General features: G+C 38.8%; 1 protein-coding gene across 2 annotated transcripts in view; it reads left to right on the top strand.

The window, feature by feature from the left end:
* Nucleotides 1–26,765, top strand: part of UNC5B (unc-5 netrin receptor B) — a 134,959-nt gene that overhangs the window by 84,484 nt on the left and 23,710 nt on the right. For both annotated transcript variants that reach the window (XM_075217044.1, XM_075217045.1), the window contains exon 2: nucleotides 25,203–25,424. In XM_075217044.1, the coding sequence (XP_075073145.1) occupies nucleotides 25,203–25,424 (222 nt within the window). The remainder of the gene's footprint in view (nucleotides 1–25,202; nucleotides 25,425–26,765) is intronic.

Here is a 26,765-nt window from a genome sequence, read left to right on the forward strand (position 1 = left end):
CCACTGCGTGTATAGAATGGCATGTTGGCAAGTTTCTTTTTATCGGCACTTAACTTTCCCTCAGTTACACTTCTTTTGCGTTTCAACAAGGTAATTTTTTTTTGGTGTGTTTTTGACTGATTTCAAAAGACTGTGTAGTTTGACATCGCCTTTCCCAGATGATGTACTGGGAACACTAACATCAGGACTGGTGACAGAACCTGGTTGCTGATTCTGCTCATATGTGGACTGCTTAGAATCCATTATGAGACCAACGCACTTGTAATGCTACAAAATGTTTTGGATACTGCTGACAAATATGACTTTTGACAGCCAGAAATATTAATGCAAAAGAATGGAGGGGACCCCAAAGCACTTGTAGTGCCAAATAACCCTCCTCTCTTCTCTATCAATTGTTATCAGAATTGGAACCAGAATTGTATTCTCTGTCCCTGCTCTAATCAGCCTGTGACTACACCCTGCTCTCTCCCTCTGTCAAATGGCGATGGATTGCTGTGGAGGCGGGTATTTATAATCAAGTATCGCGAGAACCGAGCCCCGAGATCCGACGACGTCACAATGACGTTCGGCCTCGTTTTGGAATCTGAGCGGGTGGGAGAGTACCGAGCCTACTTGGCTCAGAACCCACCCGAACTTTGCCTATCTGAGTACCGTTTTCGGGGAACCGAGCCCGTCCATCTCTAATAATTTGGCTCTTTTTTGTTCCTACATTATTATTAACCTCAACAACATTAATTTCCAGTCAATTTTTGTCAAGTGGCAAGAACACTGCTACCCCTCCTGTTTCTGTATGAGCAATGGTGCTGGATCTCACGGGAAGGGAGGAACTTATGCAATCCGAAACCCACGAGACCCGTCAACGCAACAATGATGTTTTGCCTCGATTCAGATCCAAGGACGCGTGAAATTACCGAGCTGGCTTGCGAGCCTACTCGAAATCCCTAAGTTCGGGTGGGCTCGGTTTTCAGAGCCCGAGCATCTCTAATGATTACATTATTTACATCAACATGTAGCACCAGGCACAAGCTATGACACAAGTTGCACCATTAAATCCTGCTCGCTTCTGACTTCACGGGACTACCCATTACATCTCCAGGAAGGGGAGGTCAGAAAACTAGGTAATTTACACTATATAAAGCAGTCTGTTTGATGGCACTTTGATGATAACAAATCCTATAAATGTGTTTTTTTGTGGCAACTTAAGTCCAGAAAAAAGAAATGTATATTTTGTTTGGAATAAGTATTTTCCCAAAATTAATACAAAGCTTTTATAGATAGTATTTACTACTTTCTGCCGCAATTGGTTGTATTTTCAGTTTGTGCTACCCTTGTCCACATTTAATAATTCCACCATATATTAGTAATTGTGCACCCCATATGTCTATTTTGTTCTGTCTGGCAATTTCTGAAAAATGATGAGATGTAACAATGCCTGAGTGAATTTTACAAGCAGTTTGTCTCTGAACAATGCCACCCAGTGGCCAAATGATGATGAAGTTGTAAAAGTTATATCTACAGAATAAACTTTCAGACATGAGGAAGATTGTTTTTACTTGACAAATTAAGTCATACTTACAGTGTGATCGTCAAAATTTTAAGCATAACTGTCTCTTTTAAATGCTAAAAATGCACACAAAGAATGGTGAAAATACTATATTACTAAGCTAATTGATTGTACTGTTGTTCAAACTTAATAGACAAGCTATGTTGATCACTGGGTAAACACAAACCTGCATATGAGTCGATAAACACCAGAGCCTAAACCTTTATTTAATTACCTGGAAATGTCTACAGAGATAACAAAAACAAAAAAAACAACAACTTAATAGTGCTATTGATAAGAACTGTAATTTGCCAGTGGTTTTCTTTGCCACAAAGGACCAACTCTGAAATGAGTTGCAAAAGTTTTAATTAAACTACCCTGGCAACAGAATGAAGCCATAAAAGTGATGATCTGTAACCTTGTTTTCCTGTAATGTGCTATCTTGCTTTTCAGATAAGAGTTATTCCCATCAGCAGACCCAGAACTACACAGGTACTTGGAGATCAAAAATAGCTGTGGATGGTATTATGGTGATGGCATTTAGTTACTTGTTTTCGGCATATAACACACACACACATAGAGGCATATTCTATTGTTGGGTTTCCCCGAGGCGTTAAAAGTATTACCGTTATTACGGTAATACTAAGCCGGATTTCAGCTCGCAGCTCCCTGAGCTGCGAGCTGAAAACCAGCATGAAAGGTAGTGTAAAAAACGGTATTTATGCGCACTATTACCGTAATGACGGTAATAGTGCGCAAGTCGAGTAACTTTTGCCAGTAACGCAAACAATTGAATATGCCCCATAGTATCCGGCTCTATTTTGACACTGGATTTTAGACTGCTCCAGCCCCATCCCTCTCCCCTAACTGCTCTCACAATTAATTTTGTACATCTTGCATTCTCCTTCCATCCACTGTCACAAAATTTGTTTTCCCAAGTGCTAATTTTTCACTGAAGCTGGGTTTGTTTATAAGTTTAAATCCGCTCCTAAGTAAGTGATGGGCAACAGTCCTAGCTGCTCCTAGCTCCTTTCTGATTTATTGTCAGATATGTATTGTGTAGCTTAAAATACCTGCTAAAATGTCATTATAGTTGGAGTTGTAGTTCTTTCCTATCCTACATGATGCAAACATTTTATTTATTTATTTTAATTATTATTTGTGTTTGTTCTGCAGCCCACAGAACATCATGAATCTGAAACAGGGCTGTGTTCCAGAAAAAACACGGCTGCAACTAATGGTTGTCACATGATGCAGTTTTCCTAATGTTTAATTTCAGTTCTGACACAAACAGGAAGTTGTTAATGACAGAATGGTTTTGTTTATAAAGTGTGATGAGGTTTCAGCTGTGCACAAAATGTCTTTCTCTAAAACTGAGGGGATTAGTTAAAGGCTGTTTATCATTTGTGTCTATACACTTTATATGTTTAGCATTTTTGATTTATAGTATGTGCTAGAATGTGATGCATAAATTGTATACAGTTTTTATTTTATTGTACATGATTGCTCAGCAGCAATATTGTTACACTTTCTGTATACATTCTGCTCCTAGCAGTACTACGGTGTATTTCATGTTGCCTTCCTAGAGATACTCTCAAAGGGGGGTGGGTCTTGTTTGATCCAGAGATGAGAAGCGGGGCGCACACAGTTAAACCTGCAGGATTTCTCTAGAGTATTAAGTGAACAAATAAGGTCCCTTTTAAAAAAGGTGCTATATACAATACAGTACACCTATGAATTTGGATTATACTGGCAAATTGCAGCACATTGATTCTTAAAATAAGAACATATGCTCAAGGACAGACTGTTTTATTGTCTGAAAAGACCAAAATATGATTTTAAAAGGACCAGATGGCAAATTTTTAAATGTATGTATGGTCAGCCAGCAATAAGTACTGTGTGCCCAGTGGACTGTTCATTCAGCCCAAAGCTAAATGTGTATGGGGTGGTTGGTACCCTGAGGCTTTGTAAACAGTGTACTCTAATATTTCCTCATGGTAGCACCTGATCAAATATTCACTAATATTATTTAATCAATACATTCTAGAAAGGAAAACCCCCACCACTTGCAGGCCCTGGAGAAATGTGATTCCAAGCAGTCGGTGAAACTGATTAGTGGGAAAAAATGGAGGCGCAAATAGACTATATTTTGCATGTTAAAGACATCTGAATCTCTAGCCACAGCTTTGTTTTTCTAATAGGTGTTGGTGTATGGGTGTTTGATGTACAAGAAAGAGTCTTTACTTGTTTAGGGAGTGTAAACACTTAGTTATGTGCTTTGTGAATCAAAAGTACACATTAAACATATGTTATTATCTCTGTGTGACTCCCATCAAAGGTAAAACAAATCCTGATGTAATTACTATTTCATACACCAGTATTGTCTACCTCTCTCTCTGATATATTCACGTAACATTCTGAGGACTTGTACCCACAGGGGTTTTTGAAATTAATTTTTAATTCATGTCAAATGCATGTAAACAGAACTTACCCCTAAATCCATTGCTTCTAGTGTTACAATGGAAGTAAAAACATCAATGAGTATGGTGTTTTTCAGATTGCTGTTTGTTATGTATTTCCATTCACCATGTGTAAACACATTGGGAAGCCTACAGTGAGCTCTACAATGCTGGAAAAACACAAATCAAACACATTACAAATGGCTTTCATAATAGGTCCTTGAGCAACAAACTTGCTAGTACCAGTATAAGACTGGTCTGTAATTGGTCACATTACCAGTTGCTGGAGCCCATCACAATTTTTCTTTTGGCGGGGTGGTGGAATGGTGGGAGTGGGGCATATCTATTCACTGATCCAGGGCCCACCATTCTGCTCTTCTGACCATACACAGAGGCCAATGCACATCGGAGTGCTGTTTGGGCTTTCCGTTTCATCACCTATCAGAATGGGTGTCTGCTGCACATGGCAGGCCTCCACCCATGCTCAGAAAAGCAGAGCAGTAGTGGATGGACCCATTGTAGCCGCATGGGCTGCCACAGTGGTAACTATGCCCCTGTCTACAGAAGTTTCTATAGAAAAAAAGATTTTTTTGTGAATGACTCAGTTAAAAGGCAGTTAAACAGTATACAAAATAATTTGTATATGCAGTTAGGGCTAGATCTAGTTAAGTTCAAGTGAATGTTAATAAGGAACTTGCTTATTTAAAAGAAGTATCAAAAGTGCCCCTTGGATTTTATTCACACTTTTTCATTTCTAGCTTAACCATAAAATCTTCACAAAACATTAAGGTAGACTAAGAGACTGATATGTTGCAGGTCATGTCGTTATGCGTGCAAATCAGATAAGTGTTTAGAATGTAATTTATTGTAAGAAGAAGAGCTATCAAGATTTTATGTATAAGAAGAATTGGAGTATATTAATTTGAAAGTAATTATATTTATCGTTTGGTGTCATTATATTAAGGCATGCCCTAAAAACACATGCATTGGCTAATAAACAGCTGATCCTTATTCTTATAATATAAAATAAACACTTCTGGGCCGGGATTATTTCCCATTTGACTGTTGATGTATATTACTGGTTTTATGCCTTACACAAACATGTAAATAACAGAGTAGTGAGTACTGCTACATATATTCAGCATATGCTTCTCTGACCCCTGGTGCTCAGCCACACGTGATTGAAGCTGAGTGAATACCTCTGCGGGTCATGGCTGCTTATCTCTAAGACACCAATTTATTTAAATAAAACTAAAGTCAGCCAAGAGGCCAGTGGCAGGCAGGACCCAGAGGCGCACGCAGGGGGGGTTTCTAGGTCTCCAGAAACCCCTCCCCTCCGCTAACGAAGTGCCCCACATAGCGGCACTGTACTATACAGCAGCTGCGGTGCTGTCAAACAAGTGTCAGCGGCGGTGCATGCGCAGCAGCTCTCTCGCATGTTTTATTTTTGTTTTGTTTTTTTTGGGTGGGTAGGGGGGAAACCCCCCCTAACAATCCTGCGTGCGCCCCTGGGACCCTAGTGCCCGTTGGACCATAAGCACCAGCCTACGTCGCCTAACTGCTAATCCGGCCCTGCCTGTTTCTGCTTTTACTTTTAAGGACCAACATTAGATGTTTCTGATATATTAATGCTGGAAAGGGATTTCAGTCATGGGCTATTTTTCTCCATCACTTTCAACCACTTTACACATGTTGTTATCACTGAAAGAATCATTAAGCAGTCATTATTCTGAGGTTGTCTACCTTGAAGTGCTTAGCTGGCTGTAAACATCTGCAGATAGGCCACTGGAGAGCAGATGTTTTCCATAATCCAGGAATCAGACAGTGTATAGACTGAACACTATTGTAGCTACTCGGTCAGGTTTGTTGCAATTTGAGGGACACTGAGTATTTATACCTGCTTCTTTATACGTCAAGGTAGTTTTAAACTTCTTGTGACTTTCCAACCCTTAAATACTTTTTGCAGACAATTTAATAAAACATGCTATCAATCAGTCACTGTAAGCAGAGGACCAATCTGAAGCCACAATGTCAAACACTTCCACATCAAAGTGGTGAACGAAAATATTCATGACTAAGTGGTAATAGAGGTTTTACTGTGTATAGTTTATCATTTATAATGCCATGCATATAGCAAAAACATTTAATGAAAAGACAGTATTCATATAAATAGTGTCTAGCATGATCACGACTTTTAATCTGGTGAAGAAGATGACATGAGGCTACGTATGATGGTCACATGATCTTGGATGTATATGTAAAGACTTTATACCGAGCTTTCTGCGAATCACTGCATCATGCTTACTGCAAGATATAGCTAAATTAATTTTGAGTTGTAATAGACCAAATATTGCCTGCAAACAAAACAGATGAGTACATGTTCTCACAGGGCTTTGTGTAGATGAAGAGTCCAAGGGCTAGATTTATTAAGCTGCGTGTTTGAAAAAGTGGGGATGTTGCCTATAGCAACCAATCACATTCTAGCTTTCATTTATTTAGTACCTTCTACAAAATGACAGCTAGAATCTGATTGGTTGCTATAGGCAACATCCCCACTTTTTCAAACCCGCAGCTTAGTAAATCTAGCCCCAAGTGTTATGCCAGTTTGTGCTGTCTTGTTTTTGTTCTACACAATATATATGCATTAGGGCCTGGTTCAGTGAATAAAACAACAAATAAGTGATTAGCTCCATCTGATGAGTATTTGTAAAAGATATATGATATGTGTGTGTGTGTATAGAGATATATATATATATATATATGTGTATATATGTATATAAATGTAGATCTAGACTTGAATTTTATTATTTTAATTTTATGTTTCTAGTTTGGTGATAATGCACCTCTAAGCATATGGGTATTAAATATCACTGAGATCTTATGAAACCATGTGAGATAATAAGGTTTGTGGCTCTACAGATCATAGAAATTCATTGTGACTTCTATCTGTAATATTTTTTGGGGTAAGTTTCAGAAAGTACACTGAAGTATCAAAATAAGGACTCTTTGTTTTATAAGCAATGACATGAGAAACTCATTATTTATACAGAGATTATTTATAAGGCTTTATAGTTAATATCACCTGTATATTATGTTTGGATATGTGCTTGGCAGTGGATTTGTTTTTCTCCTGCATGGCGCTCACTGCGGCGTGCGGGCACATAATTTGGCCAGACTGTATGCCTGAGAGAGGATATCACTTAAAAAGTACCCGCAGAACTGTGACAGACATAGGTTATTGAACTTATATGGGAGATCTGAAGCTTATCTTGTACATCCACTGGTATGTCTCTGGGTGACCCTTGAGCTCCTATTAGGGCAGCAGTCCTTTGTGGAGTTCAAAGATGTCCGAAGATATAGCTAGCAAGCATAATTCAAATACATCTTACACTTTACAGATCTACCAAGACTGGCTGAGTTCTCCTCTGCTGAGCCCTGAACAGATAACCTCTACTTCAGACATATCAAATGGTAGAGATACTCTGGGCAAAAGATCAGTTCTCTGGGCTGCACGCTACTGAAGAAACGTCACACTTCTAAGTAAGCCTAGTTTGTGATAACATAAATATGTTTAAAAAGGCCCTTACCACAGCAAACTAGGCCGTTTTACAATAAGATGCCATTGTCAAATCATATTTGTCTGTAGATACAGCAATTGATTCAAGGGCTGTCTATTCTCCATTCTCAACTGTTGAACAAAGATCGCTAACTTCAAGAGAGGACCACTTTGCTGTTCCAGAGCACTGACCTTCATTAAGTACTACAGTGTTTTGTTTTTGTTTTGTTTTTTGCCAAGTCACAGGAGTAAACTTGTTATTTACAGTGAGTTACACAAATGCCACTAGTATTCTGTAAAGGACATCATCCCCATTTGAGTGACTATGCTATACTGTCTTCATGCTGATTTGCAGTCTCTGTAGGTACAGCTCGGTACACACTACAGAAAAATACTGCAGATGCGTTTTCTGTAACAATTTTGCCGATGAGCATGCCGTTTCATGCATACACACCTCTACGCCATTTATCTTCAGATCTGTGCTCTTCATCTCTCATAACCATCAGCTGAAAGACTGTCACTCTGCACACTGTTTAGAGATCTGACTAGTTGTGAGTGTGTACGCACTGCAGAATTTGCCTGACATCGTTCTATCATTGATTGTTTGATTTGGATTTTTAAACTTCCCAAAAATCGTGATGTGTGATTGAACGTGGCAGTGTACACACTAAAAGCAATATATGACCAAATGGTCATTTATAGTGTGATTTATAGTGTGATCTGAACAATGATTGCATGAAATTACTGTAGTGTGTACCTAGCTTAAATGCTGCACGAATATTGACACTGCCACCATGTTCAGCTTATCCATAATAACAAGGTTGTTTTTGTTGGGAGACTTGAGAATTCTACGAGGGGAATAATTTTATTGAGGATATTGAAGAGTCCGATTATATTAAGCATACCTACCAACTGTCCCGATTTTAGCGCTCTGTCCAGCCCGGGGAAATATTTGTTCCTTGGTTGGGAATGTCTGATAAGTATCGTCCGTTGTACCACTGCAATCATTGTTATATAGGCCTCCTGAATCTTTTCGGCAGCAGGGGCGACCTCCTGTTATAGCAGTTCTATCGCCGGTGGTAACCCTTTAATAAATAATGCTCTAAGTCTGTATGTGTGAATGTGTTTCATACAGCTCCAAGACATGCTACATCCAATTTCTTTGAAGGGTTTAGCTTAGCTTTATTGTCTGATCAGAGACAGGAGAATTGCCTTGTAACCCCTACAGCAAAAATTAATTTAAAGGAGTTCCCCCTAATTTACGGCTTATACATGACTTTCAGAGCTGCCTTTTCCTTACCTTTCTTCTACCTTATTTCCCAATGGCACTTCTCTAAGAGAAAAAGAATAAGCAACTGCAAGAGAACGTTGTTTTCATATTAATGTTCTCATTTAAGTATATGCTGTGCATTTGCTGTATTATAGAAAATCTGCATAGTTATAAACTGCCTGGTGTTCATTTTAAGTGCATGCTCAGTAATATAAATGATGGTCTTTAATTAAGCAAAAATTCTTAACCTTGGTATCAAGTCTGGAGCTAAAGGGAGCTGTTAAACTGAGAGGAGAATGCAGATTAACCAACATTTACTGCAGAAATGGAAATGAAAGGGAGCAACAGGATGTATTTTGGATCATTGGAAAATGATTGCAACGATATGGATAACCAATTGCTTACTGCCAGGTGTCACGATTCTGAGACATAATGTGACCTCCGTCTCATGGATCTAATAAAACCCTAGAACGCCCCAGCTGCTGTTTAAAAACCAGGGGAACTACTTTTGTGGAGTCCCCATTTCTTTAGTGGTAACTCCTGCAAAAAGGAAGAGGCTCCGCGTCTCAGGTAATGGTGGTGGGCATCACATTTTCATGTCAACATATCCTAAACTGGACATCCCCCTATTCTGTTTCATTAAATATAGCGCATCTCAATCGAATACTAATTTACTTTAAAGTATTTCATCTTGGTCTTAGATCTTATGTGGTTGGTTCCCAATATTACACAGTACACTAGGTGGCAGTGTGTTGCTTGAATAACAGTGTAGGTATTCATTAACCATTCCCAGAGAGGCGTACACAGGTTTTTCCACACCATACAGTAGCTTTGCTTAAATTAATATTTACATGTCTTTTGTATGTGTTCATACAGTCAAATATACAATATGTATTCTACCTGCTAAAAAAGAGTTAAAGCAACTCTTGTGCCCTAGGTTAAGTTGTGTTCCGTCATTCCCTTTAAATCCTTTCAATTGACAAGTATCTGTGGAACTTCTCGTTTTTTTTTCTTTTTAAACCCTCTAACCTGGCATTATTCAAAAACCACTGCCATCAATCCTGCTGTTCACAATGAATTTCTGCATAAAAGGAGAGGTCTTCCTATAAATGGATTTTTCCTTTCTCCCGACTGTGAATATCAGCTGAGAGGAGACAATACAAGTTAGTTCCCATGCGGTGGGTGGGCCAGTCTGGCATGGATTTGGAAAGTGTTGGGACCGGTATGAAAGGATGTTTTGATTGCGTATGATAAATGTGCCCAGCGTGTTAGCCTGCCCCTGCTATCTGTAAACCATTGCTTCTACTTACCCAGCAGCCTCTGCTTCTTATCCCTTGACACAACATACATTGTACCAGTCACTTGGAACAGCAGAAGAAGAAAAAAAGCTGCGGGAATCTTTTATTCAGTTTACTTGTTTGTGTTTGTATTTTAGTTGTTTCCCTAGTCATTTCTCCTCTTGCATCCTCTCCTTATATGAAGTTACTAGGAAAATCTTTGTAACAAATAGTCTGTCACTCCTGCTTCTTACATTCAATGAGCTTAACCTGTATTTCTTGTCTGCCCTACTTATATAATGGGGAGTTATTTCAAATAAACAGATACATTTATTTTTCTTCTGTGTGTGTATATTTGTCTGTCCACTTTCAGGTTCACTAAATGTGGTATTTTAGGACCATTTGAAAACACATTTTAGAATGTATTTGATATGCATAATCCTTGCAACAATCGTTAAAACAAAATGGGTTCTTTCCTTAATTAACATTTTCCTTAATTCACATTTTCTCTCTTGGAGCCTAACAGAGTCCTATTATAATAGAATAAACCATTGTTTCTAGTATTAGAACAGGCACCATGTGACCACTACAGCCAGAAAAGTGTGTGTGTTAGATAACTGACCACCAGTCTGACCAGTGCTGGCAGGTGTGGGCCATAACCTCCAGCGTTTTTCAATTTTATTACAAAGTATTACAACTGCCCCACTCGGCTTGCAACATTTTCTGGGGAGAGCACTGCTGAATAACGGATTCCAAGTTTGTCTAGTATCATTATCAGGGACATCATGGCTAATTCTCCTGATGTGATCGTTTCATCACTTTTAGCAACGAGAAAAAAAAAAGTACCGATCAGCATGCCGATTCCCGTGTACACACTATAACTATTGTATAACGATATGTGCTCTTCATCTATCAGTTCGGGTGACGGCTGTGCTGTCGGCGTTCGGGTGACGGCTGTGCTGTCGGCGTTCGGGTGACGGCTGTGCTGTCGGCGTTCGGGTGACGGCTGTGCTGTCAGCGTATTAGATGATGCAAGACGCTGCAAACAGAAGAATTACACTGATCTGTTAGGTGGTTTAAATGGTGTGCTGTCATCAGTATTTATGTACAGTAAGGACTAAAATGCTGCTGAGGGAAGCTTTGGAAGGGGTTAATTTCTAGCTCCGCCCTCAGGAAATCAGTTTGTAAGTGAGTTTCTCTTTGGTAGGAACAGTGCACAGGGACATAACAGCTGTAGAGAGATGACAGTGGATGCATATTGAAATGAGACCTGTCACGCTGAGATCCACTATTGGCCGACTGTGGTGTAAGTGCATACATACTGAAGGATCGGAAGGTGATTGGTCGGAAAATATTAAATAGTACGACCAACCAAATCAAACGATGATTGGCACTTTGGGTTGTCTTTCGATCATTGTGTAGGTATACACACTCCCACGCTATCTGACCAAACAGTTGGTTGTCAGCTGATTTTCCCGATTATTGGACGAAAATGCTCCAGTGTGTACCTAGCCTTATCCAATGTTACACCTCTGATATGGGGTGTGGCCAAGTCATTTTGGGGTATACTATGTTACCTGTGGCACGAATTGCATTTCTGAAGGAGTAAGACACCCCTAAATGCCTCCACAAAAAATACACTTGTGGTGCCACATGTGCCAGAGGGGGCACGCACTGTGACAGTCTCAGCAGTCAAGTTAGTAGGTATGCCACTGTGTACATAGCAGCAGTAATGATCACTATTATCTAGTCGTCTAATGCTGCCATCGAAAGTGCTCTGCACATAGTGAGGGATTCAGCGAAGACTGAGAGGTTTTAAGATAAATAAATAATGCCACCCTGAGATAACATTACTTTTTTGCAGCTTAATAATTGACTAATGCTGCTGCCCCATAGAGGTCTGAGGACAGCTACAAGCTCTGATAATTAGGTTAATGCCGGCATCTTAAATAGACCCCAGAGAATGAATAAACTACTATTTGGGACAAATTGATGAATGATAAGACTATCATTCTGACAAAAAAATATGCAAATCAGCATTTGAATTATAGGCAAGTAAGCATACTACCATTTTTCAAACGTTATTGTAAATTGGTTTCTTTCTTGTGAGTTTATCGTTAAAATGACTTTTTACCTTGGCCTCCCAATATGGCAGCCCCACTCATGTTGAAACTGGAAAATATCCAAATTTGTGCGGAATAACTTGGACTATGCTACTGTTTTACTAAAAATACATGGATAAACTGAATAACATGTAAATAGACAGAATTTTAGGAAATGATGATTACATGGTCTGAATAGGGGAGACTTATTTGCATATTGTCCCTCGAGAGAAGTTTAGGAATCTACCTGAAGCCAGCCACAGAGGTTGATCCTGTTCAATGCTCACACACATGTGGTTAAGTAGAACAGATGCAGCCATTCTGCATATGATCCATGTAGCCTGGTTCCCCAGCTTCACTTGGGCTGTTAGAAGATGACAACATACAAAGTCATCTTTTCATTGAATTATTAAAAATATTTGATATGCGTGTTTACTTGCATTTTTACTAACGTTTAAAGCCTTTCCATTGTAATGTAAGGAAATAGAGCAATAGCATTTACAAATATGACACTAAAATGGAACACCAGTACAACCACCAATGGATATGGTAGAAATATAGATTTCTAGTATCTGACACCTTTAAATGCATTTTACAAACCGTGAAGATAATGCTATTGATATTTAACAACCGCCAGTGTGTATGTAGCCTTATTGCAGCCATTATTCAATAAGGCTGTCTTTATAGCTCTTTGCAGACTTCGAGGTGGCAGCTCTTGTCATTGTTTCAGTGAGGCATTGATAGTTCACATCGGTGTTTTCATAGTTTAGTTTCCATTGTAGGGATTTCCAAACTAAGGAAAAGTAATCTGACTTCACTTGTCTCTGAGGTCTCTCAATTATTTATTATATAATGAGACATAGGGGATGGGGAAGATTGTGTCCGTTATGGGCCACGACAGAGGATGATTAGATTTACGACAATGAATGTCCGAGAGCATAGGTTAATGGCACTCATTTATTCCTTCACCAGCCGGAGGGGCTTGTGAGCTCCAGAGCTCTGCTCACTGGGACACTAACAAAGATGGCTGGCCGTTATATCTCCCTGTTCCCTTTCTAAACCATAATTGAGAAATAATAAAGGAATTTGGGTCATCTGATGATAGTAAGAGTGGGCTTTTTAGGATCTTATTTTTTGCTGGCTTGGTGAACATTGACTGCTTATTTTAAACGCTGTTTGTAATACTGTCAATGCAAAGGAATAAAAGTGTAATTATACATTGCAACTTTGTGTACCTGTACTTTTACATGGTTGTTTTTTTTAATGTGCGGTGAAAGGTTTTGCAATAAGAATAGAGTTCATTGTTAATTGTAACATGCAGCAAATCTGTCTGGACAGATGTCTGCACTTGCTTGATCCTGGATAGTTTTGTACATGTGTGAATAGCGCATACATATTAGTATGTAGGGTTCAGTGCAGAACGGTCCTCTGTGCATTCTGGAGTGCACTGGAGGTCTCACAGGGGTCTATACCTATTTTACCTTCACTGGATGTAATTTACTATGTGCACTGGATACTCCGTACAAAATGCCTTGGTTTTGCACTTGTTTGTCTAGATATTCTGCCCAGCATACATCAAGCTCTTTCATTACATTAAACTTTTTTTTCATGAAATCATGCTCTAACGGAAATTGAGATTGTTACATATGGCCTATTTGTGTATTGAAGTTTTGTTTTACTTTATGCAGTGTAAGACTGGAAATGAGCTGGAGTGTAACTGAAGGGCGCAAAATACGCCACATTTAAAATATAGGATGAAATCTTATCTCGGACAGCTCAGCGTTGGAGCAAACATTAACTTTGTACAGTGCAATTAAAGATACACCCCTCCACACAGCTAGGAACACCCCTCTCCACCATTTTATCAACTTTAAACAATCTCAGTTCTGAAAATCTAATTTTTGTGTTGCCCTACAAAACTAGATGTTGCGTCTACGCCCACACCATCACTCCGCTCAACTGCTCCCATCAGCCAGTGCAAACTTTTTTTTAACACAAACTCCGCTATCTTGCTCCTCAAACCTATGCTCTTTAGCAGAGATATAGGTGAACTAGCACAAATCGAGGACCACAACACCTCCATCCATATTATACTTTATAAATGAGGTCTGCTGAACAACACATTGCATCATGGAGCACTTATGAAACAAGTAATGGCATAAAAAGTGTACGTTGCAAAGCTAGATACTGTAATAAATATTAAATTTAATTTTAATGTCAAAGACAATATGGCAGCTCTCACTCTATACAAGTCATGAATTCCTATAAATGATGTGTTGCAGGTTTAGTGGATACCATTATTTCTTAGCAGAAAGTTATTCATTTCCCCCCTTATGTATCCTAGTTCTTGGTTAGCAATAAGGGAATGCAGATGGGTTTGCACTACTCTAGTGAGCAATTTGGCAAAAAAAATAAATCTAAATCTCTCTAATATGATGAGAAAAAGCCAAGAATAAAACTATTGCTACACAAATGGGCCTGCTATGAGTAATTTGTTGTTGTCGGCAGAAGCGTACATAAATAACTCGCTGCATTGCTTTTGTTAGAGGGGTCAGAAGTACATTGCTTGGCAACACATTGTAACACCCTCTGGCTGAAAAGAGATTACAAAAATAATTATTGTAAAAAATATGATTGCACAGGAAAAAGGAGTTTAATAATCTACCTTGGGCGGATGTCACAACAAGCTTCAACATAGCGATATATCTGTATCTATATAAGCGTGTGTAATTGGTAGAGATTCTTGTCAGCTCTGGCCTAAGCAGCACCTAGATTAGTCTGGGAAATGGTACACGGGAAGAGAAAGCCAGGTGTGACTGAACACCATCCTCCTCCCCTGTCTGTCTGATGTTACAGTATCCAGGACCTCATTTATAGAGGGAGTGCAGTGCAAAGGATCTTGGGAAATGACTATAAAAATAGTTTTCAATGAAAATAGTTATAAAAAAAAAAAAAGACTGTGCTTAAAAAGAAGCCTTGTTGATTTCATGAAAGTGGCAACCCCACAACTGAAAATGGTTATTGGCTAATGTATCTAAATGGATGCTCACCATTCTCCTATTTAAAGTTGAATAGTAATAGTATAGGATAATTGAAATATTAAACTCTTGGCGGTAGAGAGTTATTTTTATACTCCCTACATTTGCAGATTGCATAAAAGTATTAATAGCGCATCCAATTAAAGAATAATAAAACAACTCAAAATGGAGTTACTCCCACTAAGAAGCCAGCTCTCTGGTAGAAGTCTCCCTGGAAAGGATCATGTGAGTGGACAGGTGTCGCAGAGATTCAATTAGTCTGCTGCTTTCAGATTTCACACCCTGTTGACAACCTTTTGGATTTTACCTGACCTAAATTTCTGCAGAAAGTTTCCTGAGAAAGTTGTCAGTGTGCTGTCCTCAGGTATTAAAGATTTTGATTGGTCATATTTATTCATCTTTGCGTTAACAGACATCCTTTGCTACAAAAATTAATTGGTGGAATGTTGTCATTGATCGTATAATCTGAGGTCATGTGATTAAGTTGTGCTAATTTGTGAGCATAGTGTTATCATACTGCATGTTTAATAATACCTTTTGTGAAAGTGGAATGTGCATGGATAGAGTAGTAGTACATGTTAACAGCATCGCCTAGGTATGGCAAATTACTCAGCCTTGACAAGAACTGAGTGTGTTTCCAGACACCCAGTAATTAGTTTTGAAATGCTCAAGTCTGGGAGAAATTCTAATAGTCTTTATGTACAGTAATGCGTAATAAAACACTGTCATTACTTTGCTTTAGAGAAAAAACAATTCTCTGAAGAGGTCTTGTCTCAACCCATAATTTTGTACTTCAAACACTTGTGTAATATAGGCCTGCAATTTATTTATTTTTTTTACTTTGTAAATTTTTGATGTAACACAGACCTGTATGAGCACTTGTTGTTATCCCACACCCCCACACATACATACTTGTCACTAGTTACCTACATTAGGCCAACTGGTTGTGCAGCTCAGTGTTTGAATAGCAAGTCAGGACGTGTAGAAGTGGAAAGATTGAGCTCTGAATGTGAGAGGGCAGGGCATGGTGGGGACTTGTTACATTTCCTCCATGTATTGGACACTTGGTTCCATTGATCTGCTGCAGGCTACCTAAAAAAGGCCTATAGTGATTGAGCACAAGTTCATTGTAGACCTCCAACATTTCCATATATACATATGGTATTCATACACGTGCCCTTACAGATACTAAGGTGTATAGCTAGTTTTCCCTTAAGTGCCTGGAAAATGGAATCCAAGAAGTTTCAAGTATTGTTTTGAGGTTTGTTTTTTCACATTTGCATCAGGTCTTGCTACAAGTATGTTCTCTATTCCTACATTCTGACTTCATGGAGAGCAGTAGATTTACTGTACTGCACTTCATGTGGCACAGCCAGATAGTGCCTGAATATGCATCATGGGAGATTAAGTTCTACAACCGCCCCAATGCTTAAGATTGCCCATCGTTTGATATAGAAAATGAGTTTTATAATGTGTGGGCTTTTGTGTGTGTACAAGACTAGAAGTTAGTTATGAATGCGAATAGATAACAAAACAAAAAACCCAATTAAGCTACTTTTGACTACAAATTTCTATGCTATAAGTGTTTTCCAAATTGTAAACTATGGGACTATATGATGAACAGTAAAATTGATATTTTTCTAAATCTTATTCGTTTAGTTTTTGGGTTTTTTCATTAGTGGAGAAGAAAAATCAATATGTACAATAGAAAATTATTCTAGTCAATTGTAACATTCATTTTGTAAAATGAGTCATGTAGTGAGCATATTTTTGCTGGGTTTCATAAATCGTTGAGAGTTTTTAATAAACAGAACAGGTTTTGTTTTTTGTTTTTTACATTCATTAAAACCATATTTGCTGGACAGCTCAGATCCTTGTTTCAGATTGTACCAGCAACAAGTCCATACCTCAATGATATCCTCAGTTCCTAGTGAATATACTTTCTTATGATATTAGCCTCACCCCATAACATGGCTGCATCCACTGTATGCAACGAGTACCCTCTGTAAACTCAGTTGTTTTTTTTTTTTTTTTGTTTTGTTGTTGTTTGTAACCGTTAACTGCAAAGATTGCTATTTTAACAGTATGTGCTTTACACCGACATCCTCCCAATAACCGCACTGCGTCTTTTGTTAATTTCACAAAACCAATGATGGTTGGACATTTGGCAGAGCAATTTTGGTTTTTTGTTTTGCTTTTACCTTAAAAAAACAAAACACACTCCTTGTTTATTGCCAATTGCACTGAATCATAGATGGGTAATACATTGTAAGTATCCATTGCTGATAGCAATAGTTGACTGACTATGGACTGCAAGCTACAGAATATCACACAAATCTCTGGATAGTCTGCCAGAAAGGCCATTTTTCCATCTAGTAATGGAGCTAATGCTTAACCTCATGGCTGCCAGAGAAAGGGAAATCACACTGAAGTAATCATCTAATTATTTTAAAGAGACAGCAAAGCTTTTGTGATATGTTATATAAAAGCTTCAAATAACAATCTATTAACATTTCTAACTCGGTTATAGGTGTCTATTTATTCACTGCAGTAACAACCAATATGCATAATGACATACTGCTGTAATTTACCATACTGGAGCTGTCCTGGGAACCCAGACAAAGACCCCCCTCCTCCACAAAGGCTTTATTGCTATTTACCAGCAACCTGGCCAATGTAGGTGAGCGATCCAGTGAAGCCGGAGTGGCTTCAGCTGGATCCCATTGTATATGACCAGTAATGCCTCCCTGTGCTTCATACATTGACCAGTGCTGCTGTCCCCATAAAGATCTATGTAAGCTTCGGTAACGGGGTTAAGGCCAGAGAAATTGGATTCCTTTGGGCATTAACCCTTTGTTAAATAACAGAAAAAGAAGGAAGCGCTCTCTCCCGTTTCTTATTTAGATCCCATAATTTTATGTTGACTAAGACATTTCTAGGACAGGACATAAATACATTTGCATGCTTTGTCTGGTGGATCTTGTTACAATGATGTTGACACACTAGAGAGAGGATGTGGAAATTTTCAGTGAATACAGGATTCACAAAAATAGCCCTCTAACTGATTAAAGAAAACAAAAAAAACCTTATGATTAGAATTCTATGCTTTTCTTCAGTGTTTGGCAACTGCTAGGGAACTTAGACACATTATGCCCTGTTGTGGCACCGAAAATCCTCATAGGTTGCCCAATGCCTGCTTTCCTTTATTTGTTAAGGGAAAATAATTACAATACTTTTAGAAACGCCATAACCACAGTAAGTACTTGTTTTTTTTAATAAGGACTTTTTATTTTCTTCTTTCTGTGGTTTTAGTTTAATTTTTCCTTTCAGCCAAAGGTGCATAAAGATGTGATCATCTTTGTTCAAAATATGGTCTAATCCCCAATCTGCAATATGACATACATGTTGCCCACAGTACATAGTAACTGCTACAGCTTGTTCCCCATTACTCTCAAATACGGTGCAATGTTTGTCCTTGGTCCATTGCCAAGGTATGGTCATTACGGGACTATTCTAACTGGGCTGCTCTGTCAATTTGTGTAGGAGACGAATAAAAGTCCATAGTGGGAAAAAATAGTAAATCTGAAACGATTTTATGGAAACAGTTCTTTATTGTCAAGCAAAGTTAACTTGAGTGAAATTCAAGTAGGTTGATTTTTTCACTCCTTTTTTTTTATGAAGAGAAGTTGTCAGTAGGAAAAAGACATTTATCAGCAGGTTTTATTTATCAAGCTCCATAAAATAACCCCTTGTGTTGAGTGAGTGAATCAGTTTCTGCAGGACTACGAAACCATTTTGCCTCTGCCTATTAAGCAAGTTATTTCCTTCAGCTAAATATAGTGTTATCACTACATGAACTTATATGCAGGGGAAGGGATATTTCTTATTTGTATCTAAATTAGCATGACCTTGGTAAAATTCATTATTATATGTGTGAAAAAGCTAATGAGAACAAAATGTGCTGTATATTTTGACTTTGCAAACTGGTGTTTTAGTCCTAATGTATTTCCAGCCTCCCCCTGGACAACAAGCAGTGGATTAGTACCACCGCCTCTGTATATGCAAATAACTTGTTTTCCTAATTTTATATACATTCTTTTAATCTACTTTGGGAGTAACGTGTATTTTTAAACAAAATGGCACTATAACTGTTCTCTATTTGTACCTCTAAGTCACCACATGCTGTTGACCTTCCATACTGAGACTGGGGAGTACTCTATATTTGTTTGTGTGCGTTGATGACATCTAAAGTCTATCAAACCTATTTACTAATATATCGCGATAAGCAGTGGTAGAAGTGGAAATTTTAAATTGGTGATATGTAAAATATATGAGCGAATAGCCAGGGGCCACATAGGCTTCAGGGAATGTGGTTGTTTTAATTAATTTTAGATTATTTTAACATCATATAGTACAACATAGACACATTAAATAATGCTCGGCTACCCCCTCTGTGCTCACCTGCTCTCTCTTCCCTTTCACCTTTTCCTGTGTCCATCCAACTAACCTTGATATCTTCCTGCGTCCCTTCACTTCTCCAATGTCCTTACAGGTATCTCACATCTCTCTCGTCACTATTTCCTATGGTTCTATACCAAGATGAGCCACAATTGCTGTTACTTGCTGGCAGCCACAGCCATATCCAATATCGCAACAATATCCAACCTAAAAGTAACAAAATTTAAAAGCAGGTATCCATAGAATACATTAAAGGGGCAACTACAAGTGGTCTTTCTTTGCCCTTTTGAAGTTCTTGATGACTTAGTAAAGCACCTCATGCTGTTGGCAAAACTTGATACAGGGAAGACTTTGATTAACTCATTTGCATGATGCCTAGCACTTAAAGGGTGAAAAGATTTTTCTTATACATTGGCTGGGGTATTGGGATGTGGGTTTGTTCCCGGCCATATACAACACAGTGTTGTATGTCTCCTGCTCCTAGTACCTGAGAATCCCCGACCCTGACTTGGAGCTTTGGATATTCCACTTATATTTATTGCTAAAAAAGAGGCACCAGAAATAGCTTCGCTTCTGGTCACTGGTTTCAGGCTGCTGTGCCAGAGATGCCTTAAGAGAGGATCATTTCTACACCTCTACATTGCAACAGATGCTGTAGATGGTACCTTTAGAAAAAATATATATTATGTTATGTAGCTGTATATAAAATGTAAGGGGATCGGTGAAGGACAGAATCCTAGTTTGGATTGAGTTCAGAGCGTAGTTGAAGCATGGTTTTTCATGTTGTACAGCCTGTAAGCAGATTTATACATTGTGTGTGTAAGTGCAGATAAGCAGTTGTTATTTATTTTAAAGGTTTCATAAATGTGCAGTCTTTTTACTCCCTCATTTTTCTAGCAGATGGAATAATGAACTTAAAATAGAATGGAAGAACAGATTAAAGAGAAAATACATGGAGCTTTGGAGACCTACCATTAAATTCTGAATACTGAGACCTAAGAGTTCATCATCTCTAGGGATATGTGCATGTATGATCCGACTAGCTTGTTCATACATGCAAAGTGGAAAATATGTGTATATATAAATTATTATTATTTTTGTTTTTTATTTTAATTTTTATTAAATATTGGTCACTGAAAAGGTAGTTTATTTCATGCCATTTTTTTCATTCACTTTTTTTTGCGATCAATAAATTCAGTGGTGGTACTTGTACTGCCACCATTCTTGTATAGTGGACAAGCTTTGCACGAGAAAGCTAACGTCGGCGTCGGTGTACCTTCTTGTTGGCGTTGTCCCTTTGATGTATAACTGGAAAACACTATGGGGGTTTTCTTGAATATAATGATGTCTCTGTGTAGTAATGCTGACTATAGTCCCCACACTTCGGCAGTTCAAAAATAAGGACTTTCCTGACCTTACCAACTGCAGATGGAATTACATTGTAGTGTAACGCTCCAAAAATTAGTTTCCATAGTTTCAAGAATTATTTATTCAGAAGGATAAATTGCTTTCCTAAAACGCTAAAAACTAATTAGATATAAATTGTCACCATGCTATAAGGGAAAATAATTTTTTGGGTGCTTGTATTGATTTACCACATTTAGTATTACCCAACCATGAATCACTGGAATGTAAGCAGTTATGATAATGTTGATAAGAGTTAAAATTACAATATAATAATTGTGACTGTGTATTTAGCATTCTGACTATAAAAGCAATGTTTAAATAACCCTGTCAGTGTCTCAAAGGCATGCAGCCCCTACTTAGGGCCCTAAATAGGTTTTCAAATGCATTGCTGCCATCTGTTTAGCAGTCCCTGGGTGCTTAGATCAGGCAAACAAATTAACTCTGTACGAGGGGGAAAATGTACTTAAATGTCCATTTGATAACAACTGTTTATTCATTCTATGCCTCCAGGCTAAGTGGGAGTACTGGAGCAACTCGCGTTAGCAGTAGGACATGCTGCATATTATTCCACCTCTGACAAGCGTCAAGGAAATTGTACCTAATCTTACCTCATTGGCCAGTTTGAAGAACTGAGACTTTTTTTTTTAATTTTTCATCATCTTATGTTTTCCAACAGTCCCAATAAACATCTGTAAGATCTCAGTCCAAGATATTAATTGAGATTAGCTGACCTTTTGTACCAGTGCAAATGCCATTAGATCTGAAATGACTGAACTGGCCAGCAGAATTGCAGTGTATGATTAGTGCATGTTTAGACACCTTGTGTTGGGTGATAACTGAGAACAGTAGCCTGCACTCAGCTGCATAAATAAATACAATGTCAAACTTCTCGATTTTGTCAAGGTCGGGAAACGTCTCTGAAGGTGCATTACCTTCTGGTAAAATAGTTTACCAAGATTCCCCTCTCAAGCTGGAGCCCCAGACCTTTCCGCGTGAAGGCTTTTTTTTTTTCTCCTTTTCTTTAGGGCTTAACTCAGCGGTTCCCAAAGTGTGCGCCGCGGATCCCAGGGGTGCCGCGGTGCTATCACATACTGGCCAGAGAAAAAACAAACAAAACATAAACTTACCAATCCGCGCGGCGCCGGGAACTCAGCATCCTCCTCTCTCACGCAGCTTGTCACCAAATATCGACATTCAGTGACAAGCTGCATCAGAGAGGAGGATGCTGGGTCCCGGCGCCGCGCAGATTGGTAAGTTTATGTTTTGTTTGCCCCGGCCAGTCAGAGAAAAAACAGAGTGAGAGGGAGCGTGACAGAGTGCAGAGGAGGGGGACAGCGTGACAGAGGGCAGCGTGAGAGGGGGAGAGGGTGCAGCGTGTCTGGATGCAGAGGGGGCAGTGTGTCTGGATGCAGAGGGGGCATTTTTGCATACAACTAAATAAGTATTTCTGTCCTGACCTAAATACATTTTTTTGACCCAACTACTTCTAAAACAGGACTGCTCAGTAATTATTTTGGAGGGGTGCCTTGAAAAAATTATGGAGACTCTAAGGGTGCCGCGAACTGCAAAAGTTTGGGAACCACTGGCTTAACTCCTATTAGAACCCCTGCCAAAAACCAGGAGGGGGTTTGGTCTCTCTTGATTGCGGCTTGTGTTCGATCCTCTTGCCCAAAGCCTCATCCTCACTGTATTAAGCTGGGTACACACTACACGGTTTTCGTCCAATAATCGGCTCAAACAGCCGACATTCGACCGCTTGTTCAAAAGTCGGGTCAGTGTGTGCAGTGACACGATGGTCGAAAGTCTGCCCAAATGGACGATTGTCGCCTCATTTGGTCATGCGTACCGTTTAATATTTTTGTTCCAATCTCGTTTCCGTTGTGTAGTGTGTATAAACTTCCGACCGATCCACAACAGTGATTACGAAATTAGTCATTGCTCACGACAAAATGGCTGTAAATAGTCGCTAAAGGGACGTCCGCTCTTCCCTTTATCGTTCTAAACAAGGCTAGTGTGTATGCAGTCCATGGACCGAGCGATCGGACCATCCATCGCATGTAAAATCGCTCGGCATAAAAAGTTGGTCGAAATTTCTGTAGTGTGTACCCAGCTTTACACTATATGTAGTTGAAACTTTAATGTTATCTATTTGTGTAAAATACAGATGTGCACTACTAATCTTTGAGAACAATTTGGCACCTTCGTCAATTGATTTATCACAAATATTTAGTTTTCCTTTTTCAAACCCACTTTACTTGAAATGCACCATTGTAGGATGTCTTATGTTTTATTTATTTTTTAAATAAACTTCTTTTTTATTGGTTTTAACAGCTACAAAGGTTAGAATCAACAATATTACAAGATGTGGTGCAGTACAGTGGTTATAAATAAGACAATATAAAAGTACAAAAATAGTGTCTAAATGAGAGAGGAACCAAAATATAACATGAAATGACTTCATACCAAGGTTTATTGGGGGAAGAGGTACAAAGAGATGGAGGGGGCGGTTAGTGAGCCAATGTAGGGTACTAGAGCGATGGTGAACAGCTATGAATGTCTGAAGTGAAGAGGGTGATTGGGGAGAATTAGCAACTGGGAATATGTTGTGGTTACGTGAGGGGTAGCTCCATAGTGATTGGTCCATGGTAACCAGACCGCCTGGAAGGCAATAGGGGTATTGTGCTACATGACTCTCCATGTGGTAAGTGCCCATGCGTTCTGAATGGTATTGAAAGGAGTCTTCCGTTTTAAACAACAGACAAACCACCCTTATGCCAGGTCAGTGGGGTGGTTCTGTGGGCTCTAGTTACCTGGACACCTGGTACAATTGGGTGTTGTAATGAAGTCGTGATGAAAATTCTCCTCCAGTCAGTAGTAGGGAGATGTAGTGAAGTGAATGAAATACGCTAATAGATTAAGAAATTAGCCTGGAGTTTAATTCTTTGTTTCCAAAAGAGCAGTTAATGGATTATGACAAATGTCCTGCCGCTTTCTCTTAGTGCCGTGCTAAAACTGAAAATGAAAAGTCAATTTTCCCTAAATGAAATTTAAATGAGCCGGCAAGCTTCCCTGCACTCATCTTTTTCCTATTCTATTCTATTTTATTTATTTTTTTAAACTAAAACATGTATTGTTGTTTTCCATTTTATGTGTTTTTGTTTTGTTTTTTTTAATCCAATTATTGGACTGTTTTAATGTTGCCTCTATCTTCTCTTTCAAATAAATCAGATATAAATTTACTTTTTTATTTAGGAGTCTTTTTTCCAAGTTCTTTGCATATAATGACTGTCTACATGTCATTTATTGAAAACCTAACTTCTCTGCTGATTACATACGAAAGTCTGTCTTGTTCATGAAAACTGTGTTCTCAATTGACAGCCACATTATTGTGAATGTCTGTAAAGTCATGTAAATGGATCTAAATCTGGCTGCCCACCAACAGATTTAATAAACTATTTGAGCTATTTTAGAATACATTAGATTGACCATTGCACTTGAAATTGCTCTATCATGACAGATCAAAAGCTGGTCCAATGGGATGGAAACTGTTCTGTCAGGATGGTAAATTGTCAGCCAATGAGAGCTTGTGTGAGGGCATGGGCTGACCTGGTTTAAAGATGAGTGTCTTTATGCATATATTGTGTGAGAAGCTTTCTGCAAAACCTTATTGTATGTTTGTTGCGAATCAATTAATTTTGATTTGAGACCTGACATTTTTTGTATTTTACCTGACAGATGAATAGATAACAAAACATATGAACTACTTTATTTTCTGCAGGTAGATATTAAGGTACAAGCAGGGCCGGATTAACCCGAGGTCTAAATGGGCTACAGCCCAGGGGCCTCGGACATCCAGGGGGCCCTTAACAGAGCTCAGGAGCATTATTGGCCCGATCAATGCTGCTGAGCCTGTCACTGTTGTCCTTCCGCGGCGGAGATGTTTGTATTGGGTTTTTCTTTTTGTTTGGTTTTTTTCCAACCAGGGAAGGTGGCCATTATATAAAGGTCTTTACTAAGTTGTAAACTGTTGGATTATAAGACTGGATGAAACTTATTTCACAAAAGTTTAGTTACATTTGTTTTTCTTTGCAGGAATAGAGTATAGTGATGTCCTCCCTGACTCTTTCCCGTCAGCACCAGCAGAGTCCCTGCCACATTTCCTCTTGGAACCAGAAGATGCCTACATTGTTAAGAACAAGCCTGTAGAGCTTGTGTGTAAAGCTAACCCAGCCATACAGATTTACTTCAAGTGCAACGGAGAGTGGGTCAACCAAAATGACCATATTACGAAAGAAAGGGTCGATGAGTTGACAGGTACCATACTGTGCAGTTGGGTTCAGCTGTAAAAGCATTAAAAAAAAAAAAATTTTTTTATAATTGTGAGAATAGCGTATGTAACGGCGACAGCGAACCGTTGTCAAACTATGGCTAATCTTAAAATTCTTGCTGCATGGCGTTTGAGGGTTAATAATATATAAGAAAACTTTTAGAAACTCATAACTAAGGGTAGATGGAGTGTATTTTGAAAGCAAGCACTATTCTAAACATTTCAGACTTTATGTAGAAGTTATATTTTTTTTCCATCAATGTAGCTTCCGTCATTTATATACTTATGTGTAGATAACAAACTGGCTACTATGACCCTTTACAGACAAAGGTCATTCTTATTAGTCTTATTGGGCAGCACGGTGGCTCAGTGGTTAGCACTTCTGCCTTACAGCACTGGGGTCATGAGTTCAATTCCCGACCATTGCCTTATCTGTGAGGAGTTTGTATGTTATCCCTGTGCTTGCGTGGGTTTCCTCCAGGTGCTCCGGTTTCCTCCCACACTCCAAAAACATACAGGTAGGTTAATTGGCTGCTAACAAAATTGACCCTAGTGTGTGTGTGTGTGTGTGTGTAAGGGAATTTATATTGTAAGCTCCTATGGGGCAGGGACTGATGTGAGTGACTTCTCTGTTCAGCGCTGCGGAATTAAAGGTGCTATATAAATAAATGATTATGATGATATTAGTCTTAATCCACATCAATAAGCCAATTAACTTCAACTCCAAATAAAGGGGTCTCCCATGTAGATTTTTTTTTTCTTTTCAGGGAAAGAAGGAAAATCTAATACTGGCTACGTGCAACATAGGGTAAAACCTGCAACTATGCCAGGTCCGTTATGCAAACAACCTGGTAGCTTTCCACTTAACAGACTTATGTTTGTAGCATGTGTTGCCTCATCCAGCACGGTCAAAATTGGAGTAGATCTGATTGGTCAGCCAATGAAAGCATGAGTTTACAGTTGCTCACATAGCACTGCCAGGAGCTCCTGCAATGCGATTGCTTCTCTCAGCCGCCTGCATGTGTTTTGTGTTTGATGATTTTGTCAAACCAACACATTGCTGGATTCAGTATGAGCTGCCTTGGAAGGAATTGATCTGGTGAAAGCAGTGAAATCATTACATAAGTAAAAAAATTAAATCAAATTAAAAAATGCTTACTTTTTTTTTTAATGTTCCCGAAAATAGTATCTATTAAATATGAAAAGATGAGGGTGGAAGCAGGTTTTTATTTACTTATTATTCCAGCCAGTTTTGTCCTCTTACACAGTCTCTTGCCTATGTATCTGAAGTTGCTCTAATATATGGCAGTGTGTTGCATATGACTGTC

Source organism: Mixophyes fleayi, chromosome 6 (assembly GCF_038048845.1).
Source record: "Mixophyes fleayi isolate aMixFle1 chromosome 6, aMixFle1.hap1, whole genome shotgun sequence".
Classification (NCBI taxonomy): Eukaryota; Metazoa; Chordata; class Amphibia; order Anura; family Limnodynastidae; genus Mixophyes; species Mixophyes fleayi.